General features: G+C 49.8%; 1 protein-coding gene and 1 pseudogene across 1 annotated transcript; one reads left to right on the top strand and one right to left on the bottom strand.

Moving 5' to 3' along the window:
• The first annotated feature begins 3,407 nt into the window (after window positions 1–3,407).
• Window positions 3,408–5,142, top strand: LOC125554638 (GDSL esterase/lipase At5g03610-like). Its single transcript, XM_048718132.1, has 3 exons — window positions 3,408–3,689; window positions 3,793–4,187; window positions 4,996–5,142. Exons 1-3 carry the CDS (start codon window positions 3,408–3,410, stop codon window positions 5,135–5,137), a joined length of 819 nt encoding a protein of 272 aa, XP_048574089.1. The 3' UTR covers window positions 5,138–5,142.
• Window positions 5,143–8,532: 3,390 nt separating this feature from the next.
• On the bottom strand, window positions 8,533–15,584 carry LOC125553634 (annotated as a pseudogene).
• Window positions 15,585–22,615: the final 7,031 nt, after the last annotated feature.

Genomic DNA, 22,615 nt, shown 5'->3' with positions numbered 1-22,615 from the left:
TCGAACTTCAGCTTCCCCTTTTGACTTTTGCATTGCGTCCTTGCATCGATAATGACCCGGCGGAGATCATCATCATCGGGCACATCGTCTTGTTCCTCTTGATCTTCAGCAGCTTCACCCGTTGCAGCATCATTGGGCACATCGTCTGGTTCCTCTTGATCTTCACCAGCTCCCCCCGTTGCAGCATCACCGTATTCAGGGGGCACATAGTTGTCATCGTACTCTTCTTCTTCGCCGTCTTCCATCATAACCCCTATTTCTCCGTGCCTCGTCCAAACATTATAGTGTGGCATGAAACCCTTGTAAAGCAGGTGGGAGTGAAGGATTTTCCGGTTAGAGTAAGACCTCGTATTCCCACATTCAGTGCATGGACAACACATAAAACCATTCTGCTTGTTTGCCTCAGCCGCATCGAGAAACTCATGCACGCCCTTAATGTACTCGGAGGTGTGTCTGTCACCGTACATCCATTGCCGGTTCATCTGCGTGCATTATATATAATTAAGTGTCCAAATTAATGGAAGTTCATCATCACATTAAAACCAAAGTACATACATAGTTCTCATCTAACAACATATAGCTCTCCAGAGCATCTAATTAATTAAACCATACATTATAACTATGTAAAACATTTCAATGCGAAAACAAATGCGATCATAATCGCAATCAAGGTAACAATTGATCTAACGGCATAATGATATCAAGCCTCGGTATGAATGGCATATTTTCTAATCTTTCTAATCTTCAAGCGCATTGCATCCATCTTGATCTTGTGATCATCGACGATATCCGGAACATGCAACTCCAATATCATCTTCTCCTCCTCAATTTTTTTTATTTTTTCCTTCAAGAAATTGTTTTCTTCTTCAACTAAATTTAACCTCTCGACAATAGGGTCGGTTGGAATTTCCGGTTCACATACATCCTAGATAAATAAAATCTATGTCACGTTGGTCCGCATAATTTTCATAAACAATAAATGAACCAATAGTTATAAAGATAATATATTTACCACATCCGAATCATAGACAGGACGAGGGCCGACGGGGGCGGATACCAAAACCATCGCACTATATAAGATGAAATAATAAAAGTAAGAAAATATACAAGTATCTATGTAAACATACAAGTAAGAATATTTTTTTCTTTCAGAAAGAAGATAAGAACAAGAGGCTCACCATGGTGGTGCCGGTGATGAGCTCGGCGCGGGTGATCGACGGCGGTGAAGACGGGGACGGGGCGTGACGGACCGCTAAACCTAGACAAATATTGAGGAAAATGGAGTTTGGAGGTCGAGCTTGGAGAGGAGAAAGCTTAAGTAGTGTGGCTCAGGCATTTCATCGAACACCTTGTGTGCATAGGAGGTGAGCTAGAGCACCACCAAGCCCTCTCCCCCTCGGCCAGAAAAAACAGAGCAGTGTGCTCTGCTCTTACGCGAGGGGGTATATATAGGCACCTCATTGGTCCCGGTTGGTGGCCTGAACCGGGACTAAAGGGGAGCCTTTGGTCCCAGTTCAAGCCACCAACCGGGACCAATGGTGGTGGGCCAGGAGCGAGGCCCATTGGTCCCGGTTCGTCCCACCAACCGGGACCAAAAGTCCAGACGAACCGGGACCAATGGCCCACGTGGCCCGGCCGCCCCCCTGGGATCACGAACCGGGTCCAATGCCCCCATTGGTCCCGGTTCTGGACAGAACCAGGACTAATGGGCTGACCGGGCCTGAACCTTTGCCCCCTTTTCTACTAGTGGGCACCATCGTTGAGGATATGGTATGGCACGTCGGTCTCTCTCCTCTCTTCGTCGTGTGCGCCCGCCAACTGTTTGTTCCTCCGCGCAGTTGCTGCGCATGTTCGCCTTCTATCGGCAGGGAAACAACGATGCCGAATTCAAGTACCTCCACGTTTACAAGCGCATCGAAATGTGTGAGAAGTGGGCGGAAGTCCGGCGCACCCTCAACAAGGCCAAGGAGACATACAAGCCGGACGCGCCGGCTCCGGGCGCGTCAGAAGGCCGGTCGGACAGCAACAAAGGTGCCAAGAAGGGGAAGCACGCCGACGCGACCACCGCTCGAGTGCAGGAGTCCATCCAGCACTACCTCGACGACGTACAGGTCCGGGCCGCCCTTCGTGAAGAGAAGACCGAGGCACGGTGGTCGGCGTTAATGTCGAGCAACGCCGTCAAGCTCAACCTACTCCGGACCAACGTCGCCGCGAAGAAGAGAAACACCGACCTGGCTTTCCTGCTGGGCGGGGCGGACATGTTCCAGAGCAACGACGAGGCGGTCAAGGCGTGGTACTTGACGGAGCGTGGCCTCATCCTGAACTAGCTTCCCTCGACGACGCCGCCCACGCCTACGCCCACGCCGCCGCCGCCAAGCCCGAGTGATGCCGCCGAGACTCCCCGCAGCACAGAAGCCACACGGACGCCGCCAAGCCAGCGCACACCGACTCCGCCGACGCCGCCAAGCCAGCGCATGCCGACTCCGCCGACGCCGGAGGCCGACCTCACCGTCTGATGCGCTGCACGCGCGGCCTTTCTTTTTTGCACGCTGAACTTTTCATTCGTTCGACGAACTGTGGCCGTATGATCGCCGGATTTGTGGCGCCTATTTTGTGAGAGAGAATGACTACGTTTGAATTTGCCGCGAGTTGGGGGACGGCGCCTGGGGGCGTGGCTGGGAGCTAGGTCGCCCCCAGAGGCCGATCTAGCGCCGGTTCGCCCTCAGGCCGCTCTTTTTCGGCGCCCTGGGGGGCTGAACGGCTGGAGATGCTCTAAGGGCTGACCGTACATGTACATAGGCTTTTTCATTCATAGGGTGGTGGCGCATCACGCTCAGCTACACTACCATCTACTGCTAATTACACCTCCTCATAATATATAAACACCACTACGTGCTGTATATTCCTCAGGCAATGGCGATGCTCTGTTTCGCCAGGAAACTTTGCGCTAATGTTACTTGGCGAACGTTCGCCAGGAACATATGGCATTTCAAACGATTTTCATGGCATTTTTAGTGTATGTGGAGTGACAGTTTGCTACATGTCATTTTCTTAAGTACGGGTCCAAACTTTATGCTAAGCTAGCGAGATCTTTCTCGTACTGACTACGTGCTACCAAGTGCATCATACACATTGTTTAGTTAGTACTAACCAAAAAGTGTCAAGAGCAAATTAGCAAATCTGAATCTACTAACAGCTGGTACTGCCATTCCATGTCAGAAAAGGGGACAGTAAGATATTCCCAGCTCCAACCTAACCCTGACACCTTCCCTTTTCCAGCACAGAAGCTCCTCAGATTATTCATCAGCTTACACTCACTAATCAGTCAGTCAGCACCTTAGTAGGACTGATTAGTCACCACAAAGCTAGTATTTTGTACTGTTTCTTTGTTTGATCTGACATGGCATATGCATGCAGCTTCGGCGCTGGGGATGCGGACGCCGGTGGCCTACAAGGCGCGGCGGCGGGCGTCGCGGGAGACGCTCGCGCGCGGCATGAACTTCGCCGTCGGCGGCGCCGGCGTGCTCGACACCGGCAACTTCCAGCGCAACATCAGCGCCCAGATCGACCTCTTCCAGGCCATGCACCACAGCCAGCAGCAGCGGGGCTGCGCCAAGCGGACGGCGCTCGTCGTCGTCTCCGGCAACGACTACGCCTACGCCGCCGACAAGGACAACAACGGCACCAGCGTATGTGGTCACCGTGCACTGGCCGCTGTTGTCTGTCAAAGCTACCAATCCATAACTGACGGACTTCTACTGCTCGTGTGTGTGTGCTGCTCTCCGAGTGCAGGCGGCGATCGCGTACATCCCGACGGTGGTGCGGGAGCTCCGGGAGCAGCTGCGGCGGCTACGCGACGAGGCGGGGATGCGGAGGGTGGTGGTGATCAACCTGCACCCCATGGGGTGCACGCCGGTATTCACCCGCCCGCTCAACTACACCGGCTGCGACCCGCTGGCCAACGCCGGGGCCGCCCAGCACAACGCCGCGCTCCGATCGGTCCTCGGCGCCCTCGACCCCAACAACCGCACCTTCCTCCTCCTCGACCTCCACACCCCCTTCGCCGCCTTCCTCCTCGACGACAACAATGATGACAGTGACAACAAGTTGTTCAAGAGCACGCTGCGGCCGTGCTGCGAGAGCTTCAGGCCCGACGGCTACTGCGGCCAGGAGGACGAGAAGGGCACGCGGCAGCAGGAGCGATTTCACCGCCCGGGCACCCTGGGCACGTGCCCGGGCTCGAGGGCTGCAGATTTTTCGAGTAGCCGGAGTCACAATCGATGAATACGTTACGATATACGTGCAAAAATGTAACAGCTTAGTGAATTGGGTTAGTTTAGGCGTTGTTTTGCCTTTTGGGCTTATTCACGCCAAACCAGAACGCCTAAGGCCCATCCATTAGTTTCTTTACATGGGCCACGCTAGGGTAGTCAGATCGATCTCGAGCGTGCTTACTGCATCGCTCGCCTCGCCTGTTTGGCTGCCTCGCACGCTGTTCGGCTATGCGCCGCGCTGCAAGACTCTGCCCTAGCAATTCCGGCATTGGAGGCGGTGGCCGGCGAGATGGACTGATGAAGCACCGATGACCGGCAAGACCGTAAAGAGATGGTGTACAAATGGACCTCCAATTAGGCTACAATTCCACCAAGCAACGATCGGGATCTAAAGCGAAAGCACAGGAGTCAAAGTGGCAACCCCCATGGTGTGAATTCTCTCCGACGGATGGTGGCTCATCCTCATCATCGTCGGCACTTCAGCAAGCACTAATCACGCGTGCAGCACCTGCCCAACCTGCGCAAGATCATGGGCAAACAGCCAACGGCGAGGACCACCAATGGCAGCGCCAAACGACAACTAAGTGAGTTATCGAACTCCAATTATGTTTGTTAAACTACATAATTAAGCATATTATTTAGTGACACTAGTGTGTTGGCCGTTTGATAGACCAAAGTACAATTTAGTTTATAGCGTGCCTAGGCTTTGGCAATTCGCTAGCTCCGCCACTGCGCGGCAGTACACGCTCAGCGACGACCCCGGCCGCTACTTCTACTGGGACGACGTGCACCCGACGCAGGCCGCCTGGGCCGCCGTGGCGCGCACCTTCAGGGCCGCCGTCAAGAGCTTCCTCTCCATCTGACCTGACACGGCAACTCTTAATGCCTCAAACATGAAAACGAAGATGGCAACAGTGCCCTTAAAAGGTAGCAACTGACCAACTGAAGCTAGCTTTTTTACTGTTACAGTTACCACACAGTGTATATATTGGATGATTTATTGAAAACATCAATTTTTCTCCTGATCTGTGTTGGCGTGGCCTTAGAGGCACAAATTCTCCTTACCTGCGTGAAGCATAAGAAATTCGTTGTCAATTCGTCATGGTCAAAAAATCAAGTCTGTCATCACACCTAATTCGCGTGCATCACAGAAATGCAGAGATAGCCCAAGATGACAAAATTTCAAGCAAAGTGGCATAAATTCCACACACACCCCCTTCAAACAGGTACATGTGCAACCTGACTTGTTTTCAAAAAAAGTAACAAGTCACCCTATTTTTGTTTGAAATGAGAAACAAGTCTCCCTTACATTTTAATCATCTCGCAGTCTAAGTTGTGTAGATTTGTTGATGCACCAATGATAATTGATAACCACCTTGACATATTCATTTGCAACCTCTTTCACCCATCAAGTCTGGCATAAAAAAATGCAATCTCAATATTATGTGAGGTTTTAAAGATTCAGGTTACTGTGCCATCTGATTAGTTTGCAAAAATGCAGAGATGACCATTGTAATTAAGCCAACGCTCTTCACCGGTCAATTATTCAGTACATTTATATATGGGAAATGTTTGTAGCCAGTCGACCGGCCGAGAGTTGGGCCGGTCCTCTCGCTCGCGTCACTAGGCAGCCCAGGCCCACCACCCAAAAGCTTATCTCTATCCCCACCACTTTCATTTCATCCCCTCGCATTTTCTGAAGACCACACGAGGCATCCTCGCCCTGCTCGCCCTTCAATCCCCCAATTCTCAATCTCTCCTCCTTCTCCTTGTGTGTTCTCTCTAGAAATCCACACCTAATCCCCGTGAAATTGAGCTCGTTTTTGTTGCCTTCTCTGCTTCGCGCAACATTTTTCCTCCATAGATCCATGAGAGGGGTGAGCTCGGTTGTGCTTTTTTTGCTTTTTCTCTCATGCCATGCGCAGTCCGCCATGGATCCCACGAGGTTGGGCTCAAGCACATGCAGCACACACGCTCTGCTCTTGGGAAAGGAGATTGTTGTTTCTTTTCTTGCCGTTCATCTTGGAGCTGCGTGCAAAGGGCAGGACGACCGGGCTGCAAGCTCGTGCACCCGCTGCGTTTCCATGATGTGCAACCCCGGTGACCGGTGCCGGCTGGGGCAGCGATGCAGTAACCGTCCCACCTCGTTGCTGGAACCGGCCGACTGGAAAGCTACAACCGGCATGTGATGATGCTGGAACCAATAATCTTTTTTGCTATCACGGGCATTTGGTCTTGCTGGAACCACCGCCAAATTCGCAAGTTTGCTATCACTGGCTTTTCAGTTTGCTGGAACAAGCTTGATTTTTTGCTACATCGACGTTTTTGACTTTTGCTGGGGGGATAGCTTTCATTTTTGTTTGCAGTTTTTGCTACCATGTTTCCTTGGTTTGCTAGCTGGATCCAATGCAATTTTGTGCTACAATCAGGATGGATGGGAGCTGCATCGTTAGTTTTTTGCTGGAACCGGGAACACGGATAGCTGCTACCAGCAATTTTTTTTGCTTCAACGGCAATGGGACCCAGAGAGTTTTTTTTTGGAACCAAATTTCTTCATGAGGCGCCGTAGCGAGGCACGTTTTTCATCTTTTTTTGTTGTAATTTGTGCTTTTTGCTGGAACCACGTTTTGCCTTTGCTACAACGAGCATTTGATTTTGCTGGAACCGCTTGAAGCGGATTTGGGACCAGCTTTTTTTAGCAACTGATTTTTGCTGCAACCATCCAATCGGCGAGTGGGCCCGACGAGCGGCGATGGCGAGCCGGTGAGCGGCCTCGGCGAGCGGCGATGGCGAGCCGGTGAGCGTCCCCAAGTGGCGGACATTGAGCTACAATCGTCGCAACGGGGAGCTACAACCACGGGCTCACGTTGCTGGCGAGAAACGCAGGAGGCGACAACGGCGACCAGTGATGACTACAGCGACCGGCGGCGAGGGCAGCAACAGGGGAGACATGGGGGAGGTGCTTCGAGGCTGGTGCATCGTCGTCCATGAAAACTTTTTCTAAAATAAGAAGACGTCCGAGGGGAGGAAGAAGTGAATCGTGCGGCTGCTGATTGTTTAATTGTACGATACTGGTACGACCGGCTCAAATTTGGGCTGGCGCGCCGGCGCCCATCACTAGCCTTTATATATTTTGCACCATACTGAACCATGGTGGTCAAAATGTTAATCGATGTATGGAGAAAAAATTGAGTCATGAGAAGAGCAGAACGTGAGTCATTTGAGGCTTAAAAAAAATACATTTTTCAGGCCATGAATTATACTAGTACTTCCTTGTAAAAAAAAGAATGTTTAGATCATTGAAATAGTGAGCTAAATGCTCTTATAATTCTTTACGGCAGGAGTATGTTCCAAGGATGAATACAGGAGCCACCCAACCAGCGGACATCGCATCAGAGGAGACTAGCTACGGAACACGGCTGCAAGCTGCGCACTTGGCACAAGGGCGTACCTTGGGTCCTGCAGCCCGACAGGGGTGAGGCCGTCGTTGATATCTTAGTTTTTAACTTTATCGTGTCGTTTTCTTTTCATCTTATGTAGTATTTTTGTGTGGAAAACCTACTATGGTTGCAAAATGCACAAATACTCAGTTTTCTCTTTGGTGTGTAGAAATTACATGTAAATTGAATGAATTACTAGGAAAACTGAAGGTCTAGTGAAATTCGGAGTTGATGCAAATATGTCCCCGTATGACTGGTACTTAGAGTTTGGACTTAAGTTTGTACATGATTTTGTTATTTTTGTATAGCTCGCATATAAATGTATGTCAATGTGAAGCTTTGCGGACATGATTTAACTAAACAATGACACTTATTATGAAATGGAGGGAATAGTATATACATCTATATGATGTATGTGTGTATTTTTCTTCAGAATTTTTTACAACCTATTTATTTTTTAAATTAAGGGCTCCATGAAGGTCGAGCTCCATTAGCAATCTCTGCTCTTATAGCCCCTTATTACACATGCACTCATAGCCAAGGTTTTGGTTACCAGTCGAAATTTCAAGATTTCCCATGGTTACCACATATTTCCGTGCCCCTCGGTAAATCGTCATACCGAGCAGAAAATACCATTTTTTTGAAATTTTTGAATTTAAACACTCGATTTACGGTAAGGTATGTAGGGTCTAATTAATGCAATGAAAGTTGGTTATGGCATGTTGGTAGCAACCTAGTTCCTGTTTTGAGAGGTCTCTGGTTTGAATATTCATTCATTTTCTTATTTGAATTCAAAATTCAACTATAAAATTCGCTCGAAATATTCTCGGTATTTGTCGGTATTTCTCGGTAACCGTGGTAACCACATTTATCAGTCCCCCTGGGTAAAATTACCTCATTCGGTAACCAAAACCTTGCTCATAGCCAGCAGTTAATGCTTGAGAACATCAGGAACATCCACCGGATATCTGTGGATGGACGTTGCCCACGGCCCATGGGCGTTGCGCGCAGGCTCGATGCACTCCCACGCCGCACTGTTGCACTTGAATCCAGATCCGAAGCCGATCATCCACACGCGGTCGCCCTTGCGCATGCGGCCCTTGGCCTCGATGTAGGCCAGCTCGTACCAAAGCGAGCTACTCGACGTGTTTCCAAACCGGTGCAGCGTCATGCGTGATGCCTCCACCTGCTCGTCGGAAAGGCTAAGGCTCTTCTGCAGCTCGTCAATGACCGCGCGGCCACCGGCGTGGATGCAGAAGTGCTCAAACGCCCTGCGGAAGTCGCGGATGTACGGCTTCACTCTCTTGCCGATCACCTTCCGTGCGATGAAGGAGAAGACGAACATAAGCTGCTCCCTGGCCGGCAGGACGAGTGGCCCAATTGCGGTGATGTTGGCCTTGAGCGAGTTGCCGGCGATGTTCATCAGGTCCTTGTTGAGGTTGATCCCCCGGTGGCCCTCTCCGTCCTCCTCCTGAAACACACACTGGTACGAACTGTCCTCAGCGCCGGTGAGCGTGCGCACGACGTGCTTCAGGCGGAACCGGGCCTTTGCCGACGATGTCGACAGCAGCGCGGCCGCCCCGCCTATGCGGAAGAGGCAGTTGGGCAGGAGCATTGCGTGCTCGGCCCCGAGGTAGTAGTTTGGCGTGATTGTCTCCGTCGAGACGACCAGTGCGTGCGCGCCCTGGGGAGCGACCTGGAGGAGTTCCCTCGCGAGCCCCACGGAGATCATCCCCGCGCTGCATCCCATGCCGGCGAGGTGCATGCCACGGATGTCGCTCCGCAGCTTGTACTTGTTTATGATCATGTCGACCAACGAGGGCGTGGGACAGAACAAGCTGCAGTTGACGATGAGTATGTCGATGGCGTCGGGGGCGATGCTGGTCTTGGCGAGCAGGTCGTCGATGGCTGAGAAAGCCACAAGCTCGAACTCTGCGCGGGCGGCGTCAACGCTGCAATATTTGTGCGTCCCAACGTAGTGGTGCGCCGGGGGCAGACAGGTCTGCTCACCGATCCCCGAGCGCTCCATCAACCGCGTCATGAACCGGATGCTGCGCTCGTTGAGCTGGGGATGTTGGTTGGCGTGCTCGAGAAATGTGGCGAAGGGGACGCGGCAGTTAAACGGGGTGCAGCGGCTGGCGTAATCAACGAGGTACACCGCGCGCGGACGCAGCATGAGGTAGAAGATGGCCGCTGCGGCCGGGAAGAAACAGGCCAAAAACAGGTGCACTGGGTTGAGCTCAGAGAGTCGGCTGGCCAGCTCCTCCATCGCGATAAGGGCGGCAGCGGCGACGGGCACGGTGACCATAGGGATGGAATTGTCCACGGCGCGCTGGTACTGATGATGGTCTGACCGTATGCGGGGCTGGGAACTTAAAGCCAAAACTTCGGCCATATCATCACCATCTATCTGCCGAGCATTTACTACAGTTTACACGTGTCTGGTAGGCAGCCGGGCAGCTATAAAATTCTTGGTGATATCAGTTAGTTAGGTCAAAGTTGGATAGTGCGTAGACTAGCTACAATGGAGAGTAACATACACTAGTAACATACACATATCCCTAGACTATATTACTATCTTTATAGTGGGTAGTAACTTAACTGTGGTAACATGCAAAGATTCATTTATTAGGTTATAGACTCATATTGCATTGGGACATGTGATGTTACAGTAACTAGCTAAGTAACTACAACTACCTCTCTCCTCATTAACTCATTGCCACATAAGCAAATTTGTTGAGTTGGACTCGATGTTACTGCTGAAGTTACTCCCACTGTGGCTATGTATATTGTTCCTAGAGCAGCTCCAACAGCCGCACTTCGCGCCGCGCGCTAAAAATTAGTTTGCCACGCGTAATTCGTCTGGTTTTGCGCGGCCGCCAGCGCTGGCTCCAACAGCCGCGCTAAAATGCAGCGCGCGCACCAATCCAGCAGCGCGCAAAAAATGCAGCGCGCGCGACTCGCCGGGGCATTGCATATATGGCATTTTGGACACAAAATGAATTTGAAACATTCAAAATGCAATGAACATGACATATAAAATCTTACACAAACAAGTTGATGAATAAAAGTTCATGCCCACAAGTTTAAAATCATGCCCACAAGTTCATTCAACCAAGTTCAAAATGCAAACCAAGTTCAAGACACAAATGAAAGACACATCAATCCTCGTCCTCGTCTTCGTCCTCATCTTCGGAAGACGATACTTCCGCCTTCGAAGATGAATCTTCCTCCCTCTTCTCATCGCATACCGCATCACGTGAAGCTCCGACGGTGTTGGCAAGATCTTCAACGGCATCTTCATGGGAATGTGTGTGAGGAGGCACATCGAAAAACCTTCCGCCCATGGCGGCCGGAGGTGCACCCATCCCTCCATTAAGAGAGGCCGCGCACGAGGCCGATGGTCGGAGGAGCTCCGGCGGAGGTGAGGCCAACGCCACCCGCGCTAGGATTTGCGGCGGCGGCGACAGCGATGGAGGGGTCGCGGCTATAGGATGTGGTGAGCGGAGTGCCGGCGCGTGCGTCCATGGGTGCAGTTCGCCGGCGCCGGCGCGCGCGGGGCGTAGGAGTGAAGAGGAGAGAGTGCGGTGTCGTGGTTCTAAGTCCGACAGTAATATAGGGGGGTAAGTATGGAGAGGCAAGATCTTAGCTATGGAGAAGTTGTAAGCACACGAGGTTTACGAGTTCAGGCCCTTCTCGGAGGAAGTAATAGCCCTACGTCTCGGAGCCCGGAGGCGGTCGACTGGATTATGCGCGTATGGTTTACAGGGGTGCGAACCCCTTACACTAAGGAGGGGGGTGGCTTATATAGAGTTCGCCGGACCCCTCCGGCCCTCAGTTATGCAGGGTTTTAAATACATTAAGGTCGGGCGTTACTGGTAACATCCTTAATAAAGTGCTATGATGATCATAAAAGCTACTTAATAACCGACCGTTAGCGTGCGGAGTGCCTTAGGTCTCCTAGCCGTCGAGTGGTTTGGTCTTGGTCGAGTGATCGCTTCTTGGTCGAGTGTCTTTGAGTCTGTCAAGTGGAACACTTCCAAGTCGATTGAAAGATGATTTCTTCTAGAGATGTCCTTGGGTAGGGTTGTTTGGACAGGTCCATGACCCTACCCTAGGTACATAGCTTCATCATTAGCCCCCGAATGGATCGAGGTTTGAGTGGGGAAGGAGTTGAGAATTTTCCCGACTCATTTTTCATGCCATGAGCATATCTGGTTTCGGATCAATGAACCTGAGTGATGACAGCAACTTCCTTTTCAGTCGCCTTGATCCATTCTTAGCTTTTTGTCGAGTGAGTTTCTTTACTTGAAAGGCTCCGAGTGACGGTGCGGAGGAGATCTTCGGTCTGACAAGTTGTTCTGCTGCCCGCAGATTTCGCGGGATCCGAATTTTGGGAAGCGCGCGGGACGGGGGAGGCCGCAGTAATCGGATGGGATAGAGCGGAGCCGCCTCGATCCCCGCACCACCTTTTTCGCCATGTATCGCGTGCGCGATTGTTACGGGATTTGACAGGGCCGCCCGGGCCTACCAGTTAGCCACTCGGAAGCGGCCTCATATAAGGCGTCGGACCGGGGTCTCTTCGAACAGTGCGTCCCCATTATCTCTTCCCCTCTTCATGCTCCCTCGCCGCGCTCGCTCTCGCCCCAGTGCCACCACTCCGTATGCGTTTCGCCGGCGGCGATGGGGAAGGAGAAGATGACAACTCTAGAGCGGGCGAAGAAGGCGACGGAGAGGTCGAAGGGGAAGGCGACCAGTCGGGGCGGATCCTCCTCGCGAACCTGCCTACCGAAGGATTGGATCCAGGGCGACTGGATCCGCTCAACGATCACCCAAGAAGACCTAGACGACCTAGCCGAAGGAGGGCTGATCCCCTATGAATCGGCACGGCTTCCGGGGAAGGAATCCGAGCCACAACCTCGGGAGGGTGAGCGCGTTCTCCTTGCCACCCACATCGACCGTGGATTTTCCTTGCCTCCTCACCCTTTCTTTCGGGGATTTCTGAACTTCTTTGGGGCACAACTCCACCACTTCACTCCCAACACAATCATTTATCTCGCCGCTTTCGTTTCTTTGTGTGAGAATTTCCTGGGTTGTCGGTGTTGGTGTTGGGGAACGTAGCAATAATTCAAAATTTTCCTACGTGTCACCAAGATCTATCTATGGAGAAACCAGCAACGAAGGGAGGAGAGTGCATCTACATACCCTTGTAGATCGCTAAGCGGAAGCGTTCAAGAGAACGGGGTTGATGGAGTCGTACTCGTCGTGATCCAAATCACCGATGATCCTAGTGCCGAACGGACGGCACCTCCGCGTTCAACACACGTACAGCCCGGTGACGTCTCCCATGCCTTGATCCAGCAAGGAGAGAGGGAGAGGTTGAGGAAGACTCCATCCAGCAGCAGCACAACGGCGTGGTGGTGATGGAGGAGCGTGGCAATCCTGCAGGGCTTCGCCAAGCACCGCGAGATATGAGGAGAAAGAGAGGGAGGGCTGCACCAACAGGCAGAGATCAGATCGCGTGTTATGGGCAGCCCAGGCCTCACTATATATAGGGGAGAGGGAGGAGGGTGCGCCCCCTCTAGGGTTCCCACCCCTAGGGGGGCGGCAGCCCTAGATGGGAAAGGGGAGGCGGCCAAGAGGGGAGAGAGGGAGGCGCCCCCTAGGGTGGGCCTTAGGCCCATCTAAGCCTAGGGTTTCCCCTTTTTTTCTCCTAGCTGCCCCTTGGGCCTTGTGGGAGGCGCACCAGCCCACTCAGGGGCTGGTCCCTCACCACTCTTGGCCCATGCAAGCTCCGGGGTTGGTGGCCCCACTTGGTGGACCCCCGGGACCCTCCCGGTGGTCCCGGTACATTACCGATAAACCCCGAAACTCTTCCGGTGACCAAAACAGGACTTCCCATATATAAATCTTTACCTCCGGACCATTCCGGAACTCCTCGTGACGTCCGGGATCTCATCCGGGACTCCGAACAACATTCGGTAACCACATACAAACTTCCTTTATAACCCTAGCGTCATCGAACCTTAAGTGTGTAGACCCTACGGGTTCGGGAGACATGCAGACATGACCGAGACGTTCTCCGGTCAATAACCAACAGCGGGATCTGGATACCCATGTTGGCTCCCACATGTTCCACGATGATCTCATCGGATGAACCACGATGTCAAGGACTTAATCAATCCCGTATACAATTCCCTTTGTCTATCGGTACGATACTTGCCCGAGATTCGATCGTCATCGTCGGTGTCCCAATACCTTGTTCAATCTCGTTACCGGCAAGTCTCTTTACTCATTCCGTAACACATCATCCCGTGATCAACTCCTTGATCACATTGTGCACATTATGATGATGTCCTACCGAGTGGGCCCAGAGATACCTCTCCGTTTACACGGAGTGACAAATCCCAGTCTCGATTCGTGCCAACCCAACAGACACTTTCAGAGATACTTGTTATGTACCTTTATAGCCACTCCGTTACGTTGTGACGTTTGGCACACCCAAAGCATTCCTACGGTATCCGGGAGTTGCACAATCTCATGGTCTAAGGAAATGATACTTGACATTAGAAAAGCTTTAGCATACGAACTACACGATCTTTGTGCTAGGCTTAGGATTGGGTCTTGTCCATCACATCATTCTCCTAATGATGTGATCCCGTTATCAATGACATCCAATGTCCATGGTCAGGAAACCGTGACCATCTATTGATCAACGAGCTAGTCAACTAGAGGCTTACTAGGGACATGGTGTTGTCTATGTATCCACACATGTATCTGAGTTTCCTTTCAATACAATTATAGCATGGATAATAAACGATTATCATGAACAAGGAAATATAATAATAACTAATTTATTATTGCCTCTAGGGCATATTTCCAACAGTCCCCCACTTGCACTAGAGTCAATAATCTAGTTCACATCGCCATGTGATTAACACTCACAGGTCACATCGCCATGTAACCAACATCCAAAGAGTTTACTAGAGTCAATAATCTAGTTCACATCACTATGTGATTAACACTCAATGAGTTCTGGGTTTGATCATGTCACTTGTGAGAGAGGTTTTAGTCAACGGGTCTGAACCTTTCAGATCCGTGTGTGCTTTACAAATGTTTATGTCATCTCCTAGATGCAGCTACCACGCTCTATTTGGAGCCATTTCAAATAACTGTTCTACTTGGAGTTATTCTAAATTGTTGCTCCACTATACGTATCCGGTATCTCTACTCAGAGCTATCCGGATAGGTGTTAAGCTTGCATCGTCGTAACTCTTTACGTCGAACTCTTCATCACCTTCATAACCGAGAAAATTCCTTAGTCCACTAGTTACTAAGGATAACTTTGACCGCTGTACTGTGATCCATTCTTGGATCACTCTTGTACCCCTTGACTGACTCATGGCAAGGCACACTTCAGGTGTGGTACACAGCATAGCATACTGTAGAGCCTATGTCTTAAGCATAGGGGACGACCTTCGTCCTTTCTCTCTATTCTGCCGTGGTCGAGCTTTAAGTCTTAACTTCATACCTTACAACTCAGGCAAGAACTCCTTCTTTGACTGATTCATCTTGAACACCTTCAAGATCATGTCAAGGTATGTGCTCATTTGAAAGTACCATTAAGAGTTTTGATCTATCCTTATAGATCTTGATGCTCAATGTTCAAGTAGCTTAATCCAGGCTTTCCATTGGAAAAAACACTTTCCAAATAACCCTATATGCTTTCCAGAAATTCTAAGTCATTTCTGATCAACAATATGTCAACAACATATATTTATCAGAAATTCTATAGTGCTCCCACTCACTTCTTTGGAAATACAAGTTTCTCATAAACTTTGTATACACCCAAAATCTTTGATCATCTCATCAAAGCATACATTCCAACTCCGAGATGCTTACTCCAGTCCTTAGAAGGATTGCTGGAGCTTTGCATACTTATTAGCATCTTTCAGGATTGACAAAACCTTCCGGTTGTATCACATACAACCTTTCCTCAAGAAAATCGTCGATGAAACAATGTTTTGACATCCTATCTGCAAGATTTCATAAATAATGCAGTAATCGCTAATATAATTCCAACAGACTCTTAGCATCGCTACGAGTGAGAAAGTCTCATCGTAGTCAACTCCTTGAACTTGTCGGAAAACATCTTAACGACAAGTCGAGCTTTCTTAATGGTGACATTTACCATCATTGTCCGTCTTCCTTTTAAATCCATCTGTACTCAATAGCCTCACGACCATCAAGTAGTTCTTCCAAAGTCTACACTTTGTTTTCATACATGGATCCTCTCTCGGATTTTATGGCCTCGAGCCATTTATCGGAATCCGGGCCCACCATCGCTTCTCCATGGCTCGTAGGTTCATTGTTGTCTAGCAACATGACTTCCAAGACAGGATTACGTACCACTCTGAAGTAGTACGCATCCTTGTCATCCCACGAGGTTTGGTAGTGACTTGATCCGAAGTTTCATGATCACCATCATAAGCTTCCACTTCAATTGGTGTAGGTGCCACAGGAACAACTTCCTGTGCCCTGCCACACACTAGTTGAAGAGACGGTTCAATAACCTCATCAAGTCTCCACCACCCTCCCACTCAATTCTTTCGAGAGAAACTTTTCCTCGAGAAAGGACCCGATTCTAGAAACAATCCCTTATTGCTTTCGGATCTGAGACAGGAGGTATACCCAACTGTTTTTGGGTGTCTACGAAGATGCATTTATCCGCTTTGGGTTCGAGCTTATCAGCCTGAAACTTTTTCACATAAGCGTCACAGCCCCAAACTTCTAAGAAATGACAGCTTAGGTTTCTCCAAACCATAGTTCATACGGTGTCATCTTATCGGAATTACGTGGTGCCCTATTTAAAGTGAATGTGGTTGTCTCTAATGCCTAACCCATAAACTATCGTGGTAATTTGATAAGAGATATCATGGTATGCATCATATCCAATAAGGTGCAGTTATGATGTTCGGACACACCATCACACTATGGTGTTCCAGGCTGTATTAGTTGTGAAACAATTTCCACAATGTCTTAATTCTGTGCCAAACTCGTAATTCAGATATTCATCTCTATGATCATATCATAAATATTTTATCCTCTTGTCACGACGATCTTTCAACTTCACCCTGAAATTACTTGAACCTTTGAATAATTCAGACTCGTGATTCATCAAGTAAATATACTCAACATCTACTCAAATCATCTGTGAAGTAAGAACATAACGATATCCACTACATGCCTCAGCACTCATTGGACTGCACACATCAAAATGTATTACTTCCAACAAGTTGCTTTCTAGTTCCATTTTACTGAAAACGAGGCTTTCAGTCATCTTGCCCATGTGGTATGATTTGCATGTCTCAAGTGATTCAAAATCAAGTGACTCAAAAACGGTCCATTTGCATGGAGTTTCTTCATGCATATACACCAATAGACATGGTTCGCATGTCTCAAACTTTTCAAAAATGAGTGAGCCCAAAGATCCATCAACATGGAGCTTCTTCATGCGTTTTATACCGATATGACTTTCGTGGCAGTGCCATAAGTAGGTGGTACTATCATTACTATCTTTTGGCATGAACATGTGTATCACTACGATCGAGATTCAATAAACCATTCATTTTAAGCGTAAGACCATTGAAGGTATTATTCAAATAAACAGAGTAACCATTATTCTCCTTAAATGAATAACCGTATTGCGATAGGCATAATCCAATCATGTCTATGCTCAACGCAAACACCAATCTCGATGGTAGAGGGAGCGTGCGATGCTTGATCATATCAACATTGGAAACACTTCCAACACATATCGTCAGCTCACCTTTAGCTAGTCTCCATTTATTCCGTAGCTTTTATTTCGAGTTACTAACACTTAGCAACCGAACCGGTATCTAATACCCTGGTGCTACTAGGAGTACTAGTAAAGTACACATCAACACAATGTATATCCAATATACTTCTATCGACCTTGCCAGCCTTCTAATCTACCAAGTATCTTGGGTAATTCTGCTCCAGTGGCTGTTCCCCTTATTACAGAAGCACTTAGTCTCGGGTTTGGGTTCAACCTTGGGTTTCTTCACTAGAGCAGCAGCTGAATTGCCATTTCATGAAGTATCCCTTTGTTCCCTTGCCCTTCTTGAAACTAGTGGTTTCACCAACCATCAACAATTGATGCTCCTTCTTGATCTCTACTTTTGTGGTGTCAAACATCGCGAATATCTCAAGGATCATCATATATGTCCCTGATATATTATAGTTCATCACGAAGCTCAAGCAGCTTGGTGGTAATGACTTAGGAGAACCATCACTATTTCATCTGGAAGATCAACTCCCACTCGATTCAAATGATTGTTGTACTCAGACAATCTGAGCACAAGCTCAACAATTGAGCTTTTCTCCCTTAGTATGTAGGCTAAGAAAATCGTCGGAGGTCTTATACCTCTTGACGTGGGCACGAGCCTGAAATCCCAATTTCAGCCCTCGAAACATCTCATATGTCTCGTGACGTTTCAAAACGTCTTCGGTGCCTCAACTCTAAACCGTTTAACTGAACTATCACGTAGTTATCAAAACGTGTATGTCAGATGTTCGCAACATCCGCAGACAACGTTCGAGGTTCAGCACACTGAGCGATGCATTAAGGACATAAGCTTTCTATGAAGCAATGAGGACAATCCCCAGTTTACGGACCTAGTCCGCATAATTGCTACTATCAACTTTCAACTAAATTTTCTCTAGGAACATATCTAAACAGTAGAACTAAAGCGCGAGCTACAACATAATTTGCGAAGACCTTTTGACTATGTTCAGGATAATTAAGTTCATCTTATGAACTCCCACTCAGATAGACATCCCTCTAGTCATCTAAGTGATTACATGATCCGAGTCAACTAGGCCGTGTCCGATCATCACGTGAGACGGACTAGTCAACGTCGGTGAACATCTTCATGTTGATCGTATCTTCTATACGACTCATGCTCGACCTTTCGGTCTTCTGTGTTCCGAGGCCATGTCTATACACATGCTAGGATCGTCAAGTCAACCTAAGTGTTTGCATGTGTAAATCTGTCTTACACCCGTTGTATGTGAACGTTTGGATCAAACACCCGATCATCACGTGGTGCATTGAAACAACGAACTGTCGCAACGGTGCACAGTTAGGGGGAACACTTTCTTGAAATTTTAATGAGGGATCATCTTATTTACTACCGTCGTACTAAGAAAATAAGATGTATAAACATGATAAACATCACATGCAATCAAATAATAGTGACATGATATGGCCAATGTCATATAGCTCCTTTGATCTCCATCTTGGGGCTCCATGATCATCTTGTCACCGACATGACACCATGATCTCCATCATCGTGTCTTCTTGAAGTTGTCTCGTCTTCTATTACTTCTACTACTACAGCTAACGGTTAGCAATAAAGTAAAGTAATTACATGACGTTTATGTTGACACGCAGGTCATAAATAAATTAAGACAACTCCTATGGCTCCTGCCGGTTGTCATACTCATCGACATGCAAGTCGTGATTCCTATTACAAGAACATGATCAATCTCATACATCACATATATCATTCATCACATCCTTTGGCCATATCACATCACATAGCATACCCTGCAAAAACAAGTTAGACGTCCTCTAATTGTTGTTTGCATGTTTTACGTGGCTGCTATGGGTTTCTAGAAAGAACGTTTCTTACCTACGCAAAACCACAACGTGATATGCCAATTGCTATTTACCCTTCATAAGGACCCTTTTCATCGAATCCGATCTGACTAAAGTAGGAGAGACAGACACCCGCTAGCCACCTTATGCAACTAGTGCATGTCAATCGGTGGAACCAGTCTCACGTAAGAGTACGTGTAAGGTCGGTCCGGGCCGCTTCATCCCACAATACCGTCGAAACAAGATTGGACTTGTAATGGTAAGCATATTGAACAAAATCAACGCCCACAACTACTTTGTGTTCTACTCATGCATAGAAACTATGCATAGACCTAGCTCATGATGCCACTGTTGGGGAACGTAGCAATAATTCAAAATTTTCCTACGTGTCACCAAGATCAATCTATGGAGAAACCAGCAACGAAGGGAAGGAGAGTCGCCTTCTTCGCCCGCTCTAGAGCCGCCGTCTTCTCCTTCCCCATCGTCGCCGGCGAAACACGTACGGAGCGATGGCACTGGGGCGAGAGCGAGCGCGGCGAGGGAGCGTGAAGAGGAGAAGCGATAATGGGGAAGCACTGTTCGAAGAGACCCCGGTCCGACGCCTTATATGAGGCCGCTTCCGAGTGGCTGACTGGTAGGCCCGGGCGGCCCTGTCAAATCCCGTAACAATCACGTGCGCGATACATGGCGAAAAAGGTGGCGCGGGGATCGAGGCGGCTCCACTCTATCCCATCCGATTACTGCGGCCTCCCCCGTCCCGTGCGCTTCCCAAAATTCGGATCCCGCGAAATCTGCGGGCAGCAGAACAACTTGTCAGACCGAAGATCTCCTCCGCACCGTCACTCGGAGCCTTTCAAGTAAAGAAACTCACTCGACAAAAAGCTAAGAATGGATCAAGGCGACTGAAAAGGAAGTTGCTGTCATCACTCAGGTTCATTGATCCAAAACCAGATATGCTCATGGCATGAAAAATGAGTCGGGAAAATTCTCAACTCCTTCCCCACTCAAACCTCGATCCATTCGGGGGCTAATGATGAAGCTATGTACCTAGGGTAGGGTCATGGACCTGTCCAAACTGCCCTACCCGAGGACATCTCTAGAAGAAATCACCTTTCTATCGACTTGGAAGTGTTCCATTCGACAGACTCGAAGACACTCGACCAAGACCAAACCACCCGACGGCCAGGAGACCTAAAGGCACTCCGCACGCTACGGTCGGTTATTAAGTAGCTTTTATGATCATCATAGCACTTTATTAAGGACGTTACCAGTAACGCCCGACCTTAATGTATTTAAAACCCTGCATAACTGAGGGCCGGAGGGGTCCGGTGAACTCTATATAAGCCACCCCCCTCCTCAGTGTAAAGGGTTCGCACCCCTGTAAACCATACACGCATAATCCAGTCGACCGCCTCCGAGCTTCGAGACGTAGGGCTATTACTTCCTCCGAGAAGGGCATGAACTCGTAAACCTTGTGTGCTTACAACTTCTCCATAGCTAAGATCTTGCCTCTCCATACTTACCCCCCTACATTACTGTCAGACTTAGAACCACGACAGTTGGCGCCCACCAAGGGGCCGGTGTTTTAGCGATTTGTTGGAGGAGTTGCGGTCTTTTCCGATCCGAATCATCATGGTTTCCGGCGGAGTTTTGGTGGAGGGCCGCGAGATCCGTCCCGGCGCGCTCACGTTCATCGCCGACGACTCCGCTTGGCTTCAGGAGGCTCCGCTCGACGTGGACGCGCTCCCTGTCCGCGGGGCGACGCACTTTCGCGCGTGCGTCCGTGGCATCCTTTTGCGGCAACCGTCGACCCACTATCGGTCGGCTCCTGTGCTGTCCTCCCTCCCTGTTTCCCGCCGGCACAAGCGCTCCAGTCGGTCGAGACTTCAGCGGTGGGTGAGACACGCGGTGGCATGCCAGTCGGCCACCCCTCAAGTCGCGGCGATCGAGCCCGACGAATCCCTCTACGGCCTGTTCGATCCGTCGACTGGCTCTACAGAGACCGCATCCGAGTGCGACAACAGTGATCCGGCGGCAGACGTTCTGATGGTCGATGGACCGCCCAGTCCTCCTGATTTTCCCCGCACCGATGGAGGCGACCCGTCGCATCCCCAAGAGGAATATCTCCCCGAGCCTCTCACGTCGTTGCAGAGAGAAGAACTTCGTCGCCGGAACATGGATGCGCTGCACACTCCTATCATCGGAGAAACCCCCGAGGCTCGTGCCTTGGAGGACGCACGCCTGGCAAACTTGGACGAGGGCACTCGACTCGAGAACCTCCAGCGAGCACTCGAAGAGCGTGCGCGACAACGGGTTCCCGAATCCAGTCGACGTCAACTCTTCCCGCCCCCGCAGGTATATCGAACTCCGATTTAGAATTTAGCAGCTGCAGCCCGTATAGCAGAGTCGATTCAGCCTTGCCAGTCGGAGGCTGGCAGAGGCTTGCTATAGATCAGAGCATTACTCCGGGCAACAGGAGACCAGAATTTCGCTGTTTCTCAGTCGCGGAACAGGATTCACAGCAGATCCGTTGCTGCAGACACAGTCCAGTCGGCTCATAGCCCAAGATCACCCCCGAGGCGTGAGGGACGTGGAGACCGGCGTAATCAACACGGGACCCGTGAGCAGTATGATCACCGATTCAATCGTGATGATCGACGTCGAGTGCCCACCCCTCCCCCGAGGAGCGGGTCGTATGCGCCTCGACAGCAGGATGACAGGCGCCCTCGTAGTGTTGGGCGAAGGATTCGAGTCGACTCCAGGGAGCCAGGCTTTGATGCGAGATCCATTCTCGTTCAAGGTTTGGTCGACAGGAACTGAGCTCATTGAGAAGGTCACGACAGAGACGCACCTACCAGCAGAAGAGCACATGTTTCGGGGCTAGAGTGCTTTAGTAGAGCCATCAGGGCCGCTGTGATTCCTCTCAACTTCAGGTTGGCGACTGGACTCAGCAAGTTCACTGGTGAGTCCAAGCCCGATACTTGGCTTGAAGACTACCGAGTGGCCGTCCAGATTGGCGGCGGCAATGATGAAGTGGCCATGAAGCACCTGCCTCTCATGTTGGAGGGCTTGGCCAGAGCGTGGCTGAACTAGTTAGCACCCAGCAGCATTTACACTTGGGAAGATCTTGCCCGAGTGTTTGTCACCACATTTGAAGGAACATGCAAGCGACCGGCAGGGCTGACGGAACTGCGGTCTTGCGTGCAGAAGCCGAATGA

The sequence above is a fragment of the Triticum urartu genome, chromosome 4 (assembly GCF_003073215.2).
Source record: "Triticum urartu cultivar G1812 chromosome 4, Tu2.1, whole genome shotgun sequence".
NCBI classification, from domain to species: Eukaryota; Viridiplantae; Streptophyta; class Magnoliopsida; order Poales; family Poaceae; genus Triticum; species Triticum urartu.
Note: the sequence above shows the minus strand (reverse complement) of the source record. Positions and strands in the feature narration are given on the sequence as shown.

Excerpts from the sequence above, each read along its gene's own strand:
- LOC125554638 (XM_048718132.1), top strand. The coding sequence starts at position 3,408 with ATGCATGCAGCTTCGGCGCTGGGGATGCGGACGCCGGTGGCCTACAAG. Across the intron at positions 3,690-3,792 it reads AGGACAACAACGGCACCAGC|GCGGCGATCGCGTACATCCC; the intron begins GTATGTGGTCAC and ends CTCCGAGTGCAG. Across the intron at positions 4,188-4,995 it reads CAGGAGGACGAGAAGGGCAC|CTCCGCCACTGCGCGGCAGT; the intron begins GCGGCAGCAGGA and ends GCAATTCGCTAG.